At 39.9% G+C, this 18,597-nt stretch overlaps 1 protein-coding gene across 1 annotated transcript; it reads left to right on the forward strand.

The window, feature by feature from the left end:
• The first annotated feature begins 7,034 nt into the window (after positions 1-7,034).
• Positions 7,035-17,761, forward strand: LOC111146318 (DnaJ heat shock protein family (Hsp40) member A1). The gene is made up of 9 exons (XM_022501823.1): positions 7,035-7,171; positions 8,476-8,617; positions 8,760-8,937; positions 10,992-11,096; positions 11,782-12,009; positions 14,440-14,554; positions 15,215-15,330; positions 15,623-15,723; positions 16,522-17,761. Exons 2-9 carry the CDS (start codon positions 8,486-8,488, stop codon positions 16,738-16,740), a joined length of 1,194 nt encoding a protein of 397 aa, XP_022357531.1. The 5' UTR covers positions 7,035-7,171; positions 8,476-8,485; the 3' UTR covers positions 16,741-17,761.
• Positions 17,762-18,597: the final 836 nt, after the last annotated feature.

Genomic DNA, 18,597 nt, shown 5'->3' on the forward strand with positions numbered 1-18,597 from the left:
TGAAAAATTCCTTCCAGTTGCCCTGAGTTCCCCAGCTGGCAAGTAGAAAGCCTTGCAATAAACTCACCTTTCTGCTTCATCTTATTCAGTGTGCAGTTTAAATTCTGACACTATAAATCCAGTCTCACCAGGAGAAAAATATGAGACAAACCCAAACTGAAAGACAGTCTACAAAATACCTGGCCAGTGCTTCTCAAAACTGTCAAGGTTATAAAAAATATGAAAAACAAATTTTAAAAATCTGAGAAACTGTAACAGTTAAGAGGAGTCCAAGGAGACATGATCACTAAAAGAAATGGAGTATCCCGGATGGGGTCCTGGAACAGAAAAGGGACATTAAGCACAAACTAAGGAAATTCAAATAAAGAATGGACCTTAGTTACTAATAATGTATCAGTATTGGTTCATTAGTTGTAACTACTGTTATCATTTTAACATGACGACAATAGGGAAAACTGGATACCAGCTACAAAGAAATTCACTGTACTATCCTTTTAACTTTTCTAATCTTAAACCATTCTAAAATTAAAAGTATATTTAAAAAATAAAAACTGGAGGCACCTGGATGGCTCAGTTAAGCTTCTGCCTTTGGCTTAGATCATGATTTTAGGGTCCTAGGATCAAGCCCTACGTAGGGCTCCCTGCTCAGCTGGGAGCTCCCTGTCCCTGCCTCCTGCTTGTGCTCTCACTCACACACACTCTCTCTCTCTGAAATGAATAAATTAAAAAAAAAATTTTTTAATAGAAAAATAGGGCATCTGGGTGGCTCAGTCGATCAAGCGTCTGCCTTCAGCTCAGGGTCCTGGGATCAAGCCCTAGATCGGGCTCTCGATTCAGCAGGGAGTCTGCTTCTCCCTCTCCCTCTGTACTCTCTCTCTCAAATAAATAAGGAACCTCTTTTAAAATAAATAAATAAATAATAACAACTGGAATGGTGAAGGGTTGCAAGGAAGAGGAGCTCATAAAAAAGATAAACCAGGGGCGCCTGGGTGGCTCAGTGGGTTAAGCCGCTGCCTTCGGCTCGGGTCATGATCTCAGGGTCCTGGGATCGAGCCCCGCATCGGGCTCTCTGCTCAGCAGGGAGCCTGCTTCCTCCTCTCTCTCTACCTGCCTCTCTGCCTGCTTGTGATCTCTCTCTGTCAAATAAATAAATAAAATCTTTAAAAAAAAAAAAAAAAAGATAAACCATGTATAATTATAAAGAGGAGAACAAGAACAAATTGTTGATATGCAAAAAGAAATATCTCCAGCCCCACTAGGCCCCACAGTCAAATAAAAACTAAATGTTTCAAGAAATTTAATTTATACAAGCATAAGAAACAGCATTTTAGCTATAATTTGCTTCCCATTTTGTACTCTCCAATAAAAATTTTCTCTTTTTAATCTAAAGAAAAATGTATACAGTAATCCTACACATCCAAAACTGGACTCATCTTCGCCCTCCCTAATTCTGCCCCACCAAAGACCTCGCATCCTCCTCTTTCTGGGCTCCCTTATCTCAGAAAGAACATCCCCAATCATTGTGTTGCCAAGGCCAGAATGCCAGAAGTCAGGCATGACTCCTTCTCCCTCACCTCTGCAGCTGGTCACCATGAACTGCAGATTCCACTTCTATGTTTCTATTTCTCTCTATTTCTATTTCTATTATTAAGCCTCACCACTTGTAATCTTCGCTCTCACAATAAAAGCTTCCTAGGAATCCATCTTTCACATCAGTACCAAATGGTTCTAAAATGTAAATATCATCAAATCACCTGTTAAAAAAAGGGTAGCTGTGAGCATTAATATATGACAACAATTGCAGAAAGTTTAGCACAGTGCCTGACAGGCACTCAGGAAGAAAAAAGTCAGCTCGTAGAGTTATATCACCATCCTCCTGAGAATCCTCCAGTATTTTTTCAAGATAAAATTCAAACTACTAACATAGTGCTCAAGCCCTAATGACTTGGCCTCTACCATGCGTCTCTCTATCTCCAGCTACCTCCTTGAATACCTGTAATCTGGCCACATGCTTAAGGAAAGTTATGATGCATACCACTGAAATAAAATCAATGATAAGACAAGAGACCATTCATGATAACAATAAAAAGACAATCTTTAGGGGCGCCTGGGTGGCTCAGAGGGTTAAAGCCTCTGCCTTCGGCTCAGGTCATGATCCCAGGGTCCTGGGATCGAGCCCCGCATCGGGCTCTCTCCTTGGTGGGGAGCCTGCTTCCTCCTCTCTCTCTCTCTGTCTGCCTCTCTGCCTACTTGTGCCTACTTCTCTCTGTCGAATGAATAAATAAAATCTTAAAAAAAAAAAAAGACAATCTTTAGTAACAATTTCAAGAAGAAATGATCAGGACCTAGTTTTTAAAAAACACTAACTATAAAACACAGTAAAGGGAATACGCAGCTGTATGCATAATATACATTGTTCACAGGTAGGAAGATTCAACCTTATAAACATGACTGATGTATAAAAGCACTGTGACTGTAATCACAATCAAAGTCACATTGAATTTAGGGGGAACTGGCCAGAAATATTCTTAAATTCACCTGGAAGGATAAACATACTAGAAAGTGCCAGGAAAAACTGTAAAAAGGAGGACCAGTGAGGGAAACTAGCCCTCCCAGACATTAAAATGCATTTTAAGGGGCATCTGTGTGGCTCAGTCAGTTAAACGGCTGCCTCAGGTCATAGTCCTAGGGTCCTCGGATCGAGTCCCACACTGGGCTCCCTGCTCAACTGGAAGTCTGTTTCTCCCTTCCCTCTGATGCTCCCCTGCTCATGCTCACACAATCTCTCTCAGATAAATAAAATATTAAAAAAATTAAAAATGTATTTTAATGTAAATTTACTATATAAGAAAAATGGCAATTTCACATTAGGCAGGAAAAATAGAGTATTAAAACAGAAAACCTAGCTTTCCATTTGAAAAAAATAAAACTCAGTTTCTTATAAATAATCCTCAGTATTTAAACCAAAATCAATTATAGGTGGAATAAAGATTTAAATGTAAAAATTGGAACCATGAAAATACCGGAAGAAAACCTGGGTGAATATGTTTATAATGTTGGATTGGTGAAAGCTTCCTAAGCATAGCAAATGAACAAAAGGGGAGAGAGGAAAAGAAAGAAGAAGAAAAAGAAACACAAAAGCCAAAAAAGGAAAAGGGTAGTTACTTATTAAATTTTAAACCTGCACTTACGTTGAAGGGATTTCAATTCTAGATGTCCATCTTACAGAAATACTGGCATGAGTGTCTACAGCTGTATTTGAGAATGCTCTGCAGCACTGAATGTAAAACACTGGAAATTTTCAAATGTTCACCAATAGGGAATGGTTAAATAAATTAAAATACCTGCATACTATATACTATGAAGCCTTTAAAAATAACAAAGTAGAGGGATGCCTGGGTGGCTCAGTCGTTATGTATCTGCCTTTGGCTCAGGTCATGATCCCAGGGTTCTGGGATCCAGCCCTGCATCAGTCTCCCCACTCAGTGGGAAGCCAGCTTCTCCCTCTGCCACTCCCCCACTTGTGTTCCCTTTCTCACTGTGTCTCTCTCTGTCAAATAAATAAAATCTTAAGAAAAAAAAGGTAGATTTATTTACTCTAACATGGTAAGATGACAATAAATTAAGTGAAAGGGGCAAATTACAAACAGCATGTATGATGAGATACCATTTCTTAACCAAAAAAAAAATCACATACTAAATTATTGCCATCTTTTTGTATTTTATATAAATAAGAATCCTTAAAAGCACTAAGTTCTCTTACTGAAAAGCTAGAATATTCATCAAGACATATTTTTAGCATCATTAAGTTTCTATGAAGGAAAAACATTAGAACACATGTAATGATGGTTTTTAAGGCCACCAAGAATTACCTAACTTTGTTGTTGGGGTGACAAATTACTAGTTCAAAGCCTGAATTGGGAGGAGAGGATTCTATACTTTTTTAAGTTTAATTTTTTTAAATAAGTGGTACATTCAAATAAGCTAGATATTCTAAAGTTACAGAATGCTATATTCTGAAATGTGTCCTTCCCATTTTCCTCTACCAGCACATATATCTCCCAAAGGCAACCATATTACAACTTTTTTGGTATCCTTGAGAGATATTCTATAAACATACAAGCAAATAAGCAACGGTTTTCGTTTTTTTAAAACCAACTTTTATGCCCCTTGTTTTAGTCTTAATAAAGAATTAAGCTCACTTAGCTTGAAGGATTTTTGATATCAAAAAAAGCTATTTCATAGCTTTATGTTGACTTCCATCTTTCTCAAAGTTGTAGGAACTTCAATTGGATTCCTGAGGCAAAAGAAACACTAAATACAGTAATATTTAAGAAATACTAGATATAGGGGCGCCTGGGTGGCTCAGTGGGTTAAAGCCTCTGCCTTCGGCTCAGGTCGTGGTCCCAGGGTCCTGGGATAGAGCCCCACATCGGGCTCTCTGCTCAGCAGGGAGCCTGCTTCCTCCTCTCTCTCTGTCTGCCTCTCTGCCTACTCGTGATCTCTGTCTGTCAAATGAATAAATAAAATCTTAAAAAAAAAAGAAAGAAAGAAATACTAGATATAGTAACATTCATTGCGGAAACTCTCAAAGTGATTTGATACATATATTCTACTTATTATTTCATATGCTTAACCGATGTTAGCTTAACAAACACGTGGCTTATAATATGGTAAAATTGGAATGCCTAGCCCACTGCCCTTAGCTGTGACAACATCCAATTACTTGCAATTCCCTAGAAGTATCACATTCTTTCACCCCTTACCCTTCTCTTGTGCTTCTATGTTGGGAATGTTTTTCTCCCTTTAAAAAATCAGCTCAGTGGAGGTTCCTCAAAAAGGTAAAAAGACCCAGGAATTGCACTACTAGGTACAAACCCCAAAGATACAAATGTAGTGATCTGAAAGGGCATTTGCAACCCAGTGTTCATGGCAGCAATGTCCACAATAGCCAAACTACGGAAAAAGCCCAGAAATTCATCATCAAATGAATGGATAAAGATGATGTGGTGTGTATGTGTGCATACACACACACACACACACACACACACACACAATGTGTGTGCACGTGCATATATATACATATATATGCGTGCAAGCACACACACAACTACCCAACCATCAAAAGAAAACGAAATCTTGCCATTTGCAACAACATGGATGGAACTAGAAGATATTATGGTAAGCAAAATAAGTCAATCAGAGGGGCACCGGGGTGGCTCAGTGGGTTAAAGCCCCTGCCTTCAGGTCAGGTCATGATCCCAGGGTCCTCAAATCGAGCCCTGCATCAGGCTCTCTGCTCAGCAGGGAGCCTGCTTCCTCTTCTCTCCCTGTCTGCCTCTCTGCCTACTTGTGATCTCCCTCTCTGTGTCAAATAAATAAAATCTTTAAAGAAAAAAAAAAAAAAAGTCAGGGGCGCCTGGGTGGCTCAGTGGGTTAAAGCCTCTGCCTTTGGCTCAGGTCATGATCCCAGGGGCCTGGGATGGAGCCCCACATCCAGCTCTCTGTTCAGCAGGGAGCCTGCTTCCTCCTCTCTCTCTGCCTGCCTTTCTGCCTACTTGTGATCTCTGTCTGTCAAATAAATAAATAAAATCTTTAAAAAAAAAAAAAAGTCAGAGAAAGACAATTACATGATTTCACTCATATGTGGAATTTAAGAAACAAAACAGAGAAGCATAGAAGAAGGGGGTAAAAATAAAACAAGGTATAATCAGGGAGGGAGACAAACCATAAGAGACTTAAGCATAGGAAACAAACTGAGGGTTGCTGGAGAGGAAGGGGGTGAGGGATGGGGTAACTGGGTGATGGACGTCAAGGAGGGCACATGATATAATAAGCAACTGGGTGTTCTGATGAATCACTTAACTCTACCTCTGAAACTAATAATACACTATATATCAACTGAATTTAAATTTAAAAAAAAAATAAATAAAATCTTCAGAAAAAACGGTCAGCTCAACTACTTTCCCACAGATTCTTTTTCTATTCCATCAGATTTGATATAGGAGTCTCTTCCTTGCTGACCTCTATTTTGTGGTTCTTTTGAGTTAGTTGACATGTCTGGTTCCCTACTAAAATCTAAGCCATGTGAACCGAGCTTTTTCTACTTTGCATCTCCAGTTTCTTGGTGGTAGATAAATACTCCTATGTTTAGTATTATTGAATGTAACACTCCATTTTCCATTATGGCCCCCATCCGGACACTTAAAAATGCAAGGACTCACTTTGCAGACTGTAAATCCAAGTTTACAGACTGGTGGGGATTAAAATTTAGGTAATTAAAACGATTTGTTAACCACTCTTGGTGCCTCTCACTGGTCAACAAAGTGAATGCCAGGCCAGTAGCCCAAGGCCCTCAGTTTGGACCAAGGTATTCCAAACATTTTCCTGTGCCCAACGTGTAGCACACGGTCAGGACCAAGGTAAGTAACATACGTGCATGGCCCTGGACTCGCACAAAGAGTTCTTCCCACTCGCAATTTGGTGGACTACAAGGTCACGGACTACGCGTGAAAAAGAGCAAGTTCAGAGACCTGGGAGATCGTCCAGAACAATTCACTTCTTCCTCCGCGGGTTCCCAGAATCTCAGGACTGAGGAGCTAGGCCGATTACAGATGCTCAAAGCGGCATAAAAGGAGTCAGCAAGGAGGAGGTAGGGCAGGGTTTTGTTCTGAGAGGTTCCTCTCCCGAACTCAGCTCCTGCATGGGGCTCTGTTCCCAAGCCCTTCTCGGGTCGCAGGCCGTTGCGGTCCCGCGGGCACGGGAATCCGGAGTTGGGCTGGTATCGTCCCGCTTATAGCTACCCCCGCTCCCGCCCGAGACTTCCGCACTCTGTGGCCCACCGGGTAGAGAAAGGAACTCCAGAAAGTTCCACGAGCTCCAAAAACCCAAGCTCGCACCCAACCCCATAAGGCCCTTCGGCACAGCTCCTCCCAGGCCGATTGCCTCCGCGCTGTTGCCTAGGTAACCACGGGGCGGTGGCAGCGGCGAAAGGGGCGGGACTTCCGTCGAGTGACGCGTCGGGACTCGGCTACAAAAGACGACGGCTGCGGCGCGCCGGGCGGAACTTTCCAGAACGCTCGGTGAGACGCGGAGGAGCGGCGGCTACCCGAGCTGCGCCCAGCAACGCGCTCCTTCCCGCTCCCCCACATCGGCCTCGGCCCTCTCACCGGTGAGTTTCAGCCCTCGCGCTTCCCCTCGTCCCAAGGCCGGCGCCATTGTTGGCACGGGAAGCCGGATGGGACCGCGGTCGGAGGCGGTTGGCTCCGCGTGGGCGGGAGGGTTGTCGGTTCCTGTACTCACGATTCTCATTTTGGGAGGGCTGGTGTGGTGCCGCGGCAACCCATCTCCGGCACGCGGTGAGTGGGCCCGAGACGTTACTGAAGCATTCTCCACTCTCTGTTTAGCCTGAGGTCCCCAAGGACTTGCCGCCTTCGGCTTTACACCCGCCGCCCCCCGCCCCGTGCGCGCCCCCGCGTCCCCTCCGCCCCAGCTTGTTGGGGGTGGGCGACCGTGCGCGCACGCGCGAGAGGGGCGAGGGGCTGCAGGGGGGAGCGGGGCGGAGGCTGCGGCCGCTTCTCTGGTCTCTCCTCCTTCTCTTTGTTGAAGGCTGGCTGGGGTTCTCCCACCCCTTCGGTCAAGGTGGAAAGAAGAAAACCTTTAAGATCTGCCCTTAGTGCAGGGGAAACCTAACGGCATATGAACTACGCTGGTTTGTGGGGGCGAGAGGGGTTCGGTGGTCAAAGTGGAGATGCTGTAAATTCTGTGATTGAGAAACATCCTTAGGAGGGGGGAGGGGAGGTTGCTTTCTTGTGCTTTTAATCAGTTTCGTAAACCACTCCCTTTACTCCTCCCCCGTGCCCACATTTTTTTTTTTTAAATCTAGGGAGTGTGTGCTTATCAGATTTACCAAAGACAATGATAATTTAATAACCAATAGGCTGAACCTATTGGTGCCCTTTTTGATTACTGCTGTCAGTACTGGAAAGAGAAACAGGAAGAATCCAGATAATAGTGGCATTAGTATGGAGCTTTCCTGTGGGAGAGGGGGAACCAGCTGCCGTAGAAGACCTTTGAATTATCCCGATAATTATTAGCTAATACTTAGAATTTACAGCTGAATTACCAAAGAATGGTTACCTTCTCTGAAGTTTAGGGAAGGCAGGCTTTTTAAGTCAGATTTGGGGAAGAAGCAGATGTCTCTGCCTTAACTCTGATTTTTACTAATTAAGATTTCCAGTTGAAAGTCAGTTAAGGGGCGCCTGGGTGGCTCAGTGGGTTAAGCTGCTGCCTTCGGCTCAGGTCATGATCTCAGGGTCCTGGGATCGAGCCCCGCATCGGGCTCTCTGCTCAGCGGGGAGCCTGCTTCCTCCTCTCTCTCTGCCTGCCTCTCTGCCTGCTTGTGATCTCTCTCTGTTAAATAAATAAATAAAATCTTAAAAAAAGAAAGTCAGTTAAAACTGCATTTTATTTCAGGCTGTAGAAAATGGTGAAAGAAACCACTTACTATGATGTTTTGGGCGTCAAACCCAATGCCACCCAAGAAGAACTGAAAAAGGCCTACAGGAAACTGGCCTTAAAGTACCACCCTGATAAGAATCCAAATGAAGGAGAGAAGGCAAGTGATATACTCAGACTCTTAAATGTAGCTGTGTGATTCTTTGCCAGGTGTATAGTACTTATTACAACCTGACAATGAGTACGTGTAATACAGTGACTGCTTTACAACACTTTCAGTGAAATTTTTTTTTCTCAAACAGTTTAAACAGATTTCTCAAGCTTATGAAGTACTCTCTGATGCAAAGAAAAGGGAATTATATGACAAAGGAGGTGAACAGGCAATTAAAGAAGGTGGAGCTGGTGGTGGTTTTGGCTCCCCCATGGACATCTTTGATATGTTTTTTGGAGGAGGAGGAAGAATGCAGAGAGAAAGGAGAGGTAAGAGTAACCTTGTCTAGGGTGCCTGGGTGGCTTAGTGGGTTAAGCCTCTGCCTTCAGCTCAGGTCATGATCTCAGGGTCCTGGCTTTGAATCCCACATCAGGCTCTCTGCTCAGCAGGGAGCCTGCTTCCCCCCTCTCTCTCTCTGCCTGCTGCTCTGCCTACTTGTGATCTTTGTCACATGAATTAAAAAAAAAAAAGAATAACGTAGTCTACATGGAGCAAATTAAAGTAGCCATTAGTGAAAGCAGATTCTTCAGAAAGTATCTATTTGTAATGCTTGTTTACGTGTTGGTATAATGTTGCAAACTGACATATACTGCCACTTTGATTTATGATGTTTTTTAAACTGGGATTGATGTAGCCAAAAATAGGCCAATCAAGTTCTAACAAGTAAATGCTTGTAGGCCACCTGAGTGGCTCGATCAGCAGAGCATGCAACTCTTGATCTTGGGGTCGTGAGTTCCAGCCACATGTTGGGTATAGAGATTACTTAAATGCTTGTAAAGCCCTCTGATACCTTTATCAAGCATTAATTAAAGGAATAGAGTAAAGGACAAAACACTTTCTAGAGAGCTTTTTTGACCCCCACCCCACCCCCCCATCCAGTTGGAGGTACATCGCCTTGTTCAGTTAAAAGTGAGTTAAAGTTAGAAATTAACATTTTTTCAAGGTCATATATTGGAAGGTAGAGTCAGGAATGGAACACAGGTTTTTCTTAACTCCAAATAGCTTATGGCCTGTTTAATCTTGTTTCAGCTTCTTACTAAAATACGTGTGCTTAACCTTTAACAAATGTGGTTGCAGAATTTACTTCAGAAAAATTTGCAATCATAGTTAATTGTTGATGATTTGTCCCACAGAAAAAAAGAGTGGTTTTTATTTAGAAAAAAAGAATTTTAAGGAATTGGCTGGCAGACTTTGACTTAGATTAATGAAAGTTGGTTTTGGGTGTGATACTGAAGGATATGTAACCACACTAAAGGAATTTTTGTTTTCCTTCCTTGTGTTCTCAAATCTATAAAGCTAAAGTAAGAGGGGCAGTTTTTAGCATATCAGAACCAACTGCATGGACTATATCTGTTACAGAACCAAAGGTGGAACTAGGAACAAAAGGATATAGTTAATGGTGCTTCACACTCTTTGGGGAACTAAAAGTATTCATTAGACATGCAGATACAAGAAAATAGGTTTAAGGCAGTACTGTTCTGTGGTGGGTAAAAGTCACTGGAAGAATCACTAACTAGGAATTTACTAACCATTGGCAAGTGATTTCGTTTGTGTAGCCTTTGTGTCCTTACGCAATCTCCACCTTCCACTTCGCATTTTAAGATGGGATAGGTCACTCCTTTGTATCCCCTGGCTGCATTTAAATTTAGATTAATTTGAAACAAAAATTCCTTTGTGGTCTTACTAAGGTGCTAAATGGCCACATGTGATTAGTAGCTTCTGTATTAGGTATTGGGGGTTATAAAATATTTGTGACTGCAGGAAGGTGTATTAGCACTGTATGAGAAATAGTTTTTAAGTACTGTTGTCCCAAAAGTAAGTGTGCTACTCCTGTGTCAGAAAGAATTGAGAACTAATGATCTTCTGCAGAGACTGGATAAGTATATCTGCTTCCCTGGCCAGTCTTGCTTAGTTGGACTTACTGTGTTGAATTTTTTAATGAAATAATTGGTCATATCATTGCTATACTAAGTGAGATTCAAAGAATATGTTACAACAGAGATGCAGTTTGAATTAATTTATTGGGAAACCTGCTCTTTAATAACTGGTTTCCCAAGTGATTTTGTAGTTGACATTTTTGATTGCTGTAGTTTGTAAGATGGCCGCAAATAATGTCCGTAGGCAGTTACTTTCACCTAATTTTCCTCATCTGAAACTACATCTCATTTTGAGATCACAAGTGATAATGTGACCTTTTATGTATGTAGTAGGTGCTCAACAGATGTATTTTGTGAACGTCATCTTTCATATCTTTCTTTGAAGTGCAATGAACACAAAGAGGAGTAGCATCTCAGACTTTTAATGAGTACTGTTTTTGTTTTAGGTAAAAATGTTGTGCATCAGCTCTCAGTAACCTTAGAAGATTTATATAATGGTGCAACAAGAAAACTAGCTCTGCAAAAGAATGTGATTTGCGATAAATGTGAAGGTACGGTCTTTTTTAACACCTCTAAATAGAACTGAAAATGAAACTTCTGGATATATAAAACTGACAATACACTACCTAAATCTTGCAGGGTGCAAGTATGAAGAAAACATGAACCTACCACCTTGAGAAATATCGGCAAAACACCACCGTGTGTGTGTGTGTGTGCGCGCGCGCGCTAAATATAGTTGGGATCAATCAAATTCGGTGTCTTTTCCTCAACATTGTTTAGAGGTGAACAGTTGCTGTTCCCTCTAAAACGTAGACTCAAATTCATATGGTTTCAGAGTCTATAATATGATTTTGATAGTGTCCTCTTTTTGGGACCACTTAGCTGTTCAGACAAATTCTTTGCTAAGAACCTCTGATCTTTTTTAAGTTATTTGTTGGAAATGTTCTTTCCTAAAGAGTGAATGCTTTAAAATGGTCCCATCTCACAGATAAAGTAGTCCTAAGAATGGTGCTTTGAGAGCACATGCTCAAAACAAGATTCTGAGTTGGCACTTTAAGACAGCAGTCAAAATGTCAGTAGATAATTGAAGCTGATGGTGGCTGTCTTTTATTGAATGTGAAAACCTGAATTGTAGACTTTCAGGGCAGAATTCTATCAGATATATGTAAAAACTCATTTAAAACCTTTGTTGTTGTATCTAATACTAATTCAAACATTTCTTTTTAAACTATTTAGGCCGAGGTGGTAAGAAAGGAGCAGTTGAGTGTTGTCCCAATTGCCGAGGTACTGGAATGCAAATAAGAATTCATCAGATAGGACCTGGAATGGTTCAGCAAATTCAGTCTGTGTGCATGGAGTGCCAGGGCCATGGGGAACGGATCAGTCCTAAAGATAGATGTAAAAGCTGCAATGGAAGGAAGATAGTTCGAGAGAAGAAGATTCTAGAAGTTCATATTGACAAAGGTGAGTTCTGAGCCACTTTCTTAATTGTGAGTTCTTGAGTGTTGTAGCAAGTTTATTAATACTATATTTTGTAATTGTTAAAAACTGTCTTTAATAGGTTTTATGTATGGTATCACTCAAGGATAAGTCTTAGCTACATATAAGTGCTTTTTTATGCCGAGCTTTTGTATAATTGTAGTGAATACTTAAAGGATCTCCTCACTTAATATGACACATCAGCAAATGATTGAATAGTGTTCCATACTTAACTCTCTTCTATTAAATCATTAGTTCTTCCACTTTTTGTTGCAATTAACTTCACACAGTGGTAATTTTCTTGGGAACTGCTAAATTTAAGGGATATGCCTACCTTTTTTTTTTAAGATTTTTTAAATAATCTCCACCCAGGGGACGCTGGGGTGGCTCAGTCAGTTAAGTGTCTGCCTTCAGCTCAGGTCACGATCCGAGGGTCCTGGGATCCAGCCCCGAATCGGGCCCCCTGCTCATCAGAAAGCCTGCTTCTCCCTTTCCCACTGCTTGTGTTCCCTCTCTCGCTGTGTGTGTCTGTCAAATAAATAAAATCTGTAAATCAATCAATCAATCAGTAATCAGTCAGTCTCTCCCCCAACATTGGGCTTGCAGTTAGAACGCTGAAATGGAGTCATATGCTCCACTGACTGAGCCAGTCAGGCACCCTGGAATATGCTTGCTTTGAAGGATGGAGGGTGGGGTTAGGTGAAGAATTCTGGAGGTCTCATAAAGATTTCCTTAATTTTTCTAAACTAATGAGCATGTTTCATTAGTTGATACGTAAGAACTTAGATTATGAATATGTAGTAATGCCTTTCAGACTTCATTAATTTAAAATGAAACTAGTATTACATATTGCATATTGGTGGGACTATTGATAATATGAACATTATAAATTATTACATACATTTAACATTAACTTAAGCTCGTGCAGTAGTATTCTTCCATATGAATCAGGATACCAACTCTCCCATCATTTTTTCCTCTTTAATTGGTCTGTGTTTAGTAGGATTTTTTTTTTTTTTTTTTTTTTTTTTTTTACTCCTGCTCTGGTAAGACCTCCCCTTTTGCTATGAGCAGTATGTATTTTGAGGGCATTAGTGGTAAGTGAAGCCATTTTTGCTGTATTTACCCACGGTCTTTAAAGTAATGGAACAACTAGCAAAAGCTAGTAGTTTAATTGCTTCATCACCATAAAAAGACAGTTACTTGGCTTCATGAATGATTAAAGACTGTTTAGTTTTGTCAGTGTTGAATACTGGTATTGTGGTTTAAGTTCTTAGTTTTTTAGAGGTACATACATACTCTGAAGTATTATGTCGGGATTTTGCTTCAAAGTATGTTGCGGGGTACCACGGGTGGAGGTATGATATATGAAAATGGTAGTCATGCGTTGATAGCTACTGGATCTAGTTTGGTGATTGTATAGGGATTCATTTTATTTATTTATTTTTTATTTTTTTAAAGATTTTATTTATTTGACAGAGATCACAAGTAGAGAAGCAGGCAGAGAGAGAGAGGGAAGCAGGCTCCCTGCTGAGCAGAGAGCTCGATGCAGGACTCGATCCCAGGACCCTGAGATCATGACCTGAGCCGAAGGCAGTGGCTTAACCCACTGAGCCACTCAGGCGCCCTAGGGATTCATTTTAATACCGGCTACATGTATGTTTAATGTTTTCTATAATGAGTGAAACAATTCTTGTGTGGGTCACCTTGGTGATCATTGTTTCAGGAGACAGAGGGAGATGAGTAATGAAATTGAAATAATTAACATTTATAGTTAATAATGTTTGCTAGTCTGCTGATTTGGGGGCAATATGGGCCTTTTTTTTTTTTTTTTTTTTTTTTTTTTTTTTTTTTTTTTTTTTTTTTTTTTCTTTTTTCTTTTTTTTTTAAGATTTTATTTATTTACTTGACAAAGATCACAAGTAGGCAGAGAGGGAAGCAGGCTTGCTGCTGAGCAGAGAGCCCGATGCTGGGCTCGATCCCAGGACCCTGAGATCATGACCTGAGCCTAAGGCAGAGGCTTAACCCACTGAGCCACCCAGGTGCCCCCAGTATGGGCCTTTTATTTAAGGCCTTGGTGAGGTAGGTCTCTGAGAAAGTTAGTATTTATTTTGGAAGGTTATGCAACTTGCTTCCCCAGGGTAATCCAGCTAGTAGTAAGTAATAGCTCTAAAATTTGGAGACTTACCTCTGTAGAGTTTGTGTTCTCTACTGCATCCACTTTGTAAGAAACGGAACTGATTTAATCATGTGGGCATTCTCAGTCATTTTGGTAAACCTACATCTACCAAGACCTTTTTTTTTTTTTTTCCCTTCCACAGATTCACAAACGTGCATCAGTGTTTTTTTAACAGATTGAGATTCTGGCATTAATTGGATGTTAAACAAGAGTATAATGAAATCTTTTGTTTTTAGGCATGAAAGATGGCCAGAAGATAACATTCCATGGTGAAGGAGACCAAGAACCAGGACTGGAACCAGGAGATATTATCATCGTTTTAGATCAGAAGGACCATGCTGTTTTTACTCGGTAAGAACTTTTATGAACTACTCAAATTGACATCTTGCATATTTTTTTTAAATGGGCTTTTCATTACCTTAAAGACATTTCTTGGAAATACTGTGAAATAATACTGTTTATGATGAACTTGGAGTGAAGCACAAGAATGATTAGCAACGTGTTAAATATCCATCTGTTGCTAATTTAAAGCATTGGATTAGAGTAGGGTTTCAATAAATGTGTTGGGAATGACACCTGAAGGAACTGGTTTTAATTTGATGAAAAAAGCATTACAACAAATGTCTCAATGGAAAATGCTGCCATTTGAGGTGACTCTACATGACTTTTTGGTAGAGTACTCTGGGTAAGATATTTTACTAATAACAGAATGGAAAAGAAAGTCTAAGCACAAGGAGGGAGTGGGATGGTGTAACAGTTCAGGGATGGTAAGTAGTAGAGGCTGCCTAGAATGTCAAAGATTCTGAAGTCCAGGAAACAGCTGGCAGGATCCATATATATTTGCTGTTTCTAGATCTCAGCTGTTTTGAGAATGGGGAAAGAAAGGACATCTTTGTAAAAGATCCCCATACACCCTTGCTGTTAAGAGAACATAACTGCCTGCTGTGGTACGTCTAATAATCGGTGATTTGAAAGATATATTAAGTATATGTCATATTGACATTGATACAGGCGAGGAGAAGACCTTTTCATGTGTATGGACATACAGCTGGTTGAAGCACTGTGCGGTTTCCAAAAGCCAATATCTACTCTGGACAACCGAACCATTGTCATCACCTCTCATCCAGGTATAATACTTTAGATGAGCTTGTCTTTCCTCTAGTATTGTCATGATCTGCTCCTAGCTGGTATGGGCACTGAGAAAACTGGTATTTTACTTGGTCAGTTACGTAACTTACAAGCTGAGCTGAAATTGTATAGGGTATTGGGTCTTTTTGGCAGCTCCTAAAAAGGTAATGGGATTGATGGCTTCACATAAATTTATTCCTGTCAGTGAGCTAGCACATTCCTCTGTTCTTTTTTTCCCCTACTCATAAAAATGTGACTATTTAAGGAAAAACTTGGCTTCTGTGTTTTTAGGTCAAATTGTCAAGCATGGAGATATCAAGTGTGTGCTAAATGAAGGCATGCCAATTTATCGTAGGCCATATGAGAAGGGTCGCCTCATCATCGAATTTAAGGTAAGCTATAAAGTATTGTAGGAATACCGAAGAATGATTAGCTTATTTAAATAACAATTATATTTCCAGATAGTAAGGTGCATCAAACTGATACTCTTTCTTGTCCAGGAAGAAATAAATTAAGCTAATATAGGGCTATAACTGGGATTTTAAAGTTCACCAGAAGCACTCAAAATAACTACTGTGGCTTTTTGGCAAAATACTACAAGGCTTGGTTTGCTAGGATGGTTTATAAAGCAACCCTCAGTCATTTTTTTCAGTCTTAAATTGTCTGGCCCTTGATCCATAAATACAGCTTTTATTAAAAACATTTTTCAGGGATGCCAAGTGGGCAGTTTTGATAACTGAAATTCTGGTGACCATAGAGTTAAAAATACTATTTTTTAAATCATGTTTTATAGAAATGGAGAATTGGGGGAAAAAAAAAAAAAAAACTTTGGGGCAAAGAAAGAACTGCCTTCTTGAGAAAAAATAGCTTTTAAAAACCTGTTAAAAGGAATTAGTATGTATTTCAGGATGGGTTCTCCTATGTGCTGAGTAGAACAGTGACCATCACAACGTAATTTTGCGAGGATGATATTTTTTTTTAATGCCTTAAGTTCTAGTTCAGCGTACTAGCTAGATAGATGCACTGCCTTTTAGAACACATGTTCTAACTTGGGACTGGCAGATTGACCAAAAGATCATCATGTGTGTCATCACATGTTTTTCTGGGGAAAAAATGGGTCAGTGGTAATATATATAAGGAACAAATGAAATACAGCAAACTGAACTTACAGTAGAGATTTCTTCTTACAGGTAAACTTTCCTGAGAATGGCTTTCTATCTCCTGATAAACTCTCTTTGCTGGAAAAACTCCTACCTGAGAGGAAGGAAGTAGAAGAGACTGATGAAATGGACCAGGTAGAACTGGTGGACTTTGATCCAAATCAGGAAAGACGGCGCCATTACAATGGGGAAGCATATGAGGATGATGAACATCATCCCAGGGGTGGTGTTCAGTGTCAGACCTCTTAATGGGGCCAGTGAATAACACTGCTGGCATTTTATGTGCAGTAGTGAATGAGTGAAGGACTATAATCATAGCTCACTACTTGCTATTGTTTTTGTTTTAATATTCAACTATAGTAGTGTTTTAAAAGTTAAATGAAGAATAAACTCAAATATAAAAGCTCTGACTTTGCCCTGTATGTATGATGACTTCAGTGTTGGAAGATAAGTTTAATATTTGTAAAAACTGCTTTCAAAAAAAATCTCCCCTAGCATTTGTTAGGCCATACCTTGTAATTAGTTTCAGTTCTATGTATATGAAACAGCTCAGACTGAAATGCTAGGTGTATGTATTGACTTCAGTGTATCACCCTTAATTGTTAAGCTATGAAGTTAAAACTTGTATTTAATTGGCAATCAGACAAAGAATTTGTAGAGAAGTGTTGGTCTGTAGTTATGTTAAGTGGGATTCATTGTGATGCCTCTGCATTTATTGCCTCAACTGTTACTTGAAGATGGCATGCTATGTAATTTGGCCTGTGGTATCAGTGATAGAAAGGATACTTCTTTAAAGAAGGGGTTTATCATATATGCTGCTGCTTGAGGGCTTGCACTTGTAGAATTGCATTCCCTTCTGTGCCATCTTTTTTTTTTCCCTTTTTTTAAATATATAGAGGCATATATATATATATATATATATATATATATCAGTCCTGGTTATACTTTTTTTCTTTCTCTTTGGACCATGATAAGCTTCAGAGTAGTGGCTTCGGGAGCAGGAACTTACAGTGAAGAGACATTTATGTGGAGAAGTTTGCATGTATGAGATAGGAAGGTTTTTGTTTGTTTTTTTAAGGTATGTTACAGGCTTACTTTAAATAACTTAACGCTCCGAAGTAACTGTAATTTAATGTTGGTAGTATAGCAAATTATGATGAATAGCTTTAATTGTATGTTTAAAAAGTCATGTTCACAAGCTTAAATCTGGTTATCAGAATTAAGCATTTGGAATGTATGAATGTCTCCTTAATATACTGATTACAAAGCATTTCCAGTGTGTCACTACAGGCTTTTTTTTCCCCTAGATTGAAAGCATTGTCTTTTCACTAAGTAAGATAGGAGATTTCTTTTTTAACTAGTTAAATGGGTAATACAAAATGTTACTTAACTACAGTTAAATGTTAAACAAGAGTGAATGTGGGTGAGGGGTGAGTAATGAACCAAAAAGGGATTTTAAAAACTTAGCAAACACTAGAGTGAGAATGTCAAGAGTGTTTGCCTGTTTGTTCTGGTTCTGCTATATCTCCCATAATCAGGAAGCTTAAACATTTCTAACCAAGAAGTGGCCCAGGTCTTAAGTTTCCTTGTAGGAGAAACTAAAACTTAGAGTATAAGAGTAGTTCCTTAAAAAAAGTATTCAAAATAATGGCTGTGACAAATCTTGAATTTCTAAAGAGAACCTATGTTGGCAATACATTTAATATTTTTTTAAAATAACACGAACTCATGTTTCCCATCTCAGTCATGAGGGGAGTGTAAATCAAAACCACAGTGAGATACTATTTCACACCTACTAATCCAAAATGAAAACAGGTAAAAATACGGAGAAATTGGAACTCTGCCGTACTGGGGAGAGTGTAAAATGCTGTGTCTATTATGGGAAAGTTGGGGCACTTCCTCAAAAAGCCAAACAAGGACTATAGGACTAGTGTGGTTCCCTCTTTGGCTAAGGAAGATTCTTACTGCCAGTGTTCATTGCAGCATTCAGAGTAGCCAAAGGGGAAACGAAACAAAGCCATATCCAACTAAGGGACAAACCAAATGCGATGGTGCATGTATAGGTGACAGAGAAGGACAAATTATCATGTGCGTATAAATGTATGT

Source organism: Enhydra lutris, unplaced genomic scaffold, assembly GCF_002288905.1.
Source record: "Enhydra lutris kenyoni isolate GAN:26980312 unplaced genomic scaffold, ASM228890v2 scaffoldscaffold13, whole genome shotgun sequence".
Lineage (NCBI taxonomy): Eukaryota > Metazoa > Chordata > Mammalia > Carnivora > Mustelidae > Enhydra > Enhydra lutris.

What these genes read in the sequence shown, in the direction of transcription:
- LOC111146318 (XM_022501823.1), top strand. Translation starts at nt 8,486, where the DNA reads ATGGTGAAAGAAACCACTTACTATGATGTTTTGGGCGTCAAACCCAAT. An exon ending in AATGCAGAGAGAAAGGAGAG is followed by an intron (nt 8,938 to 10,991) that starts GTAAGAGTAACC and finishes TTTTTGTTTTAG; the next exon opens with GTAAAAATGTTGTGCATCAG. An exon ending in GATTTGCGATAAATGTGAAG is followed by an intron (nt 11,097 to 11,781) that starts GTACGGTCTTTT and finishes TAAACTATTTAG; the next exon opens with GCCGAGGTGGTAAGAAAGGA.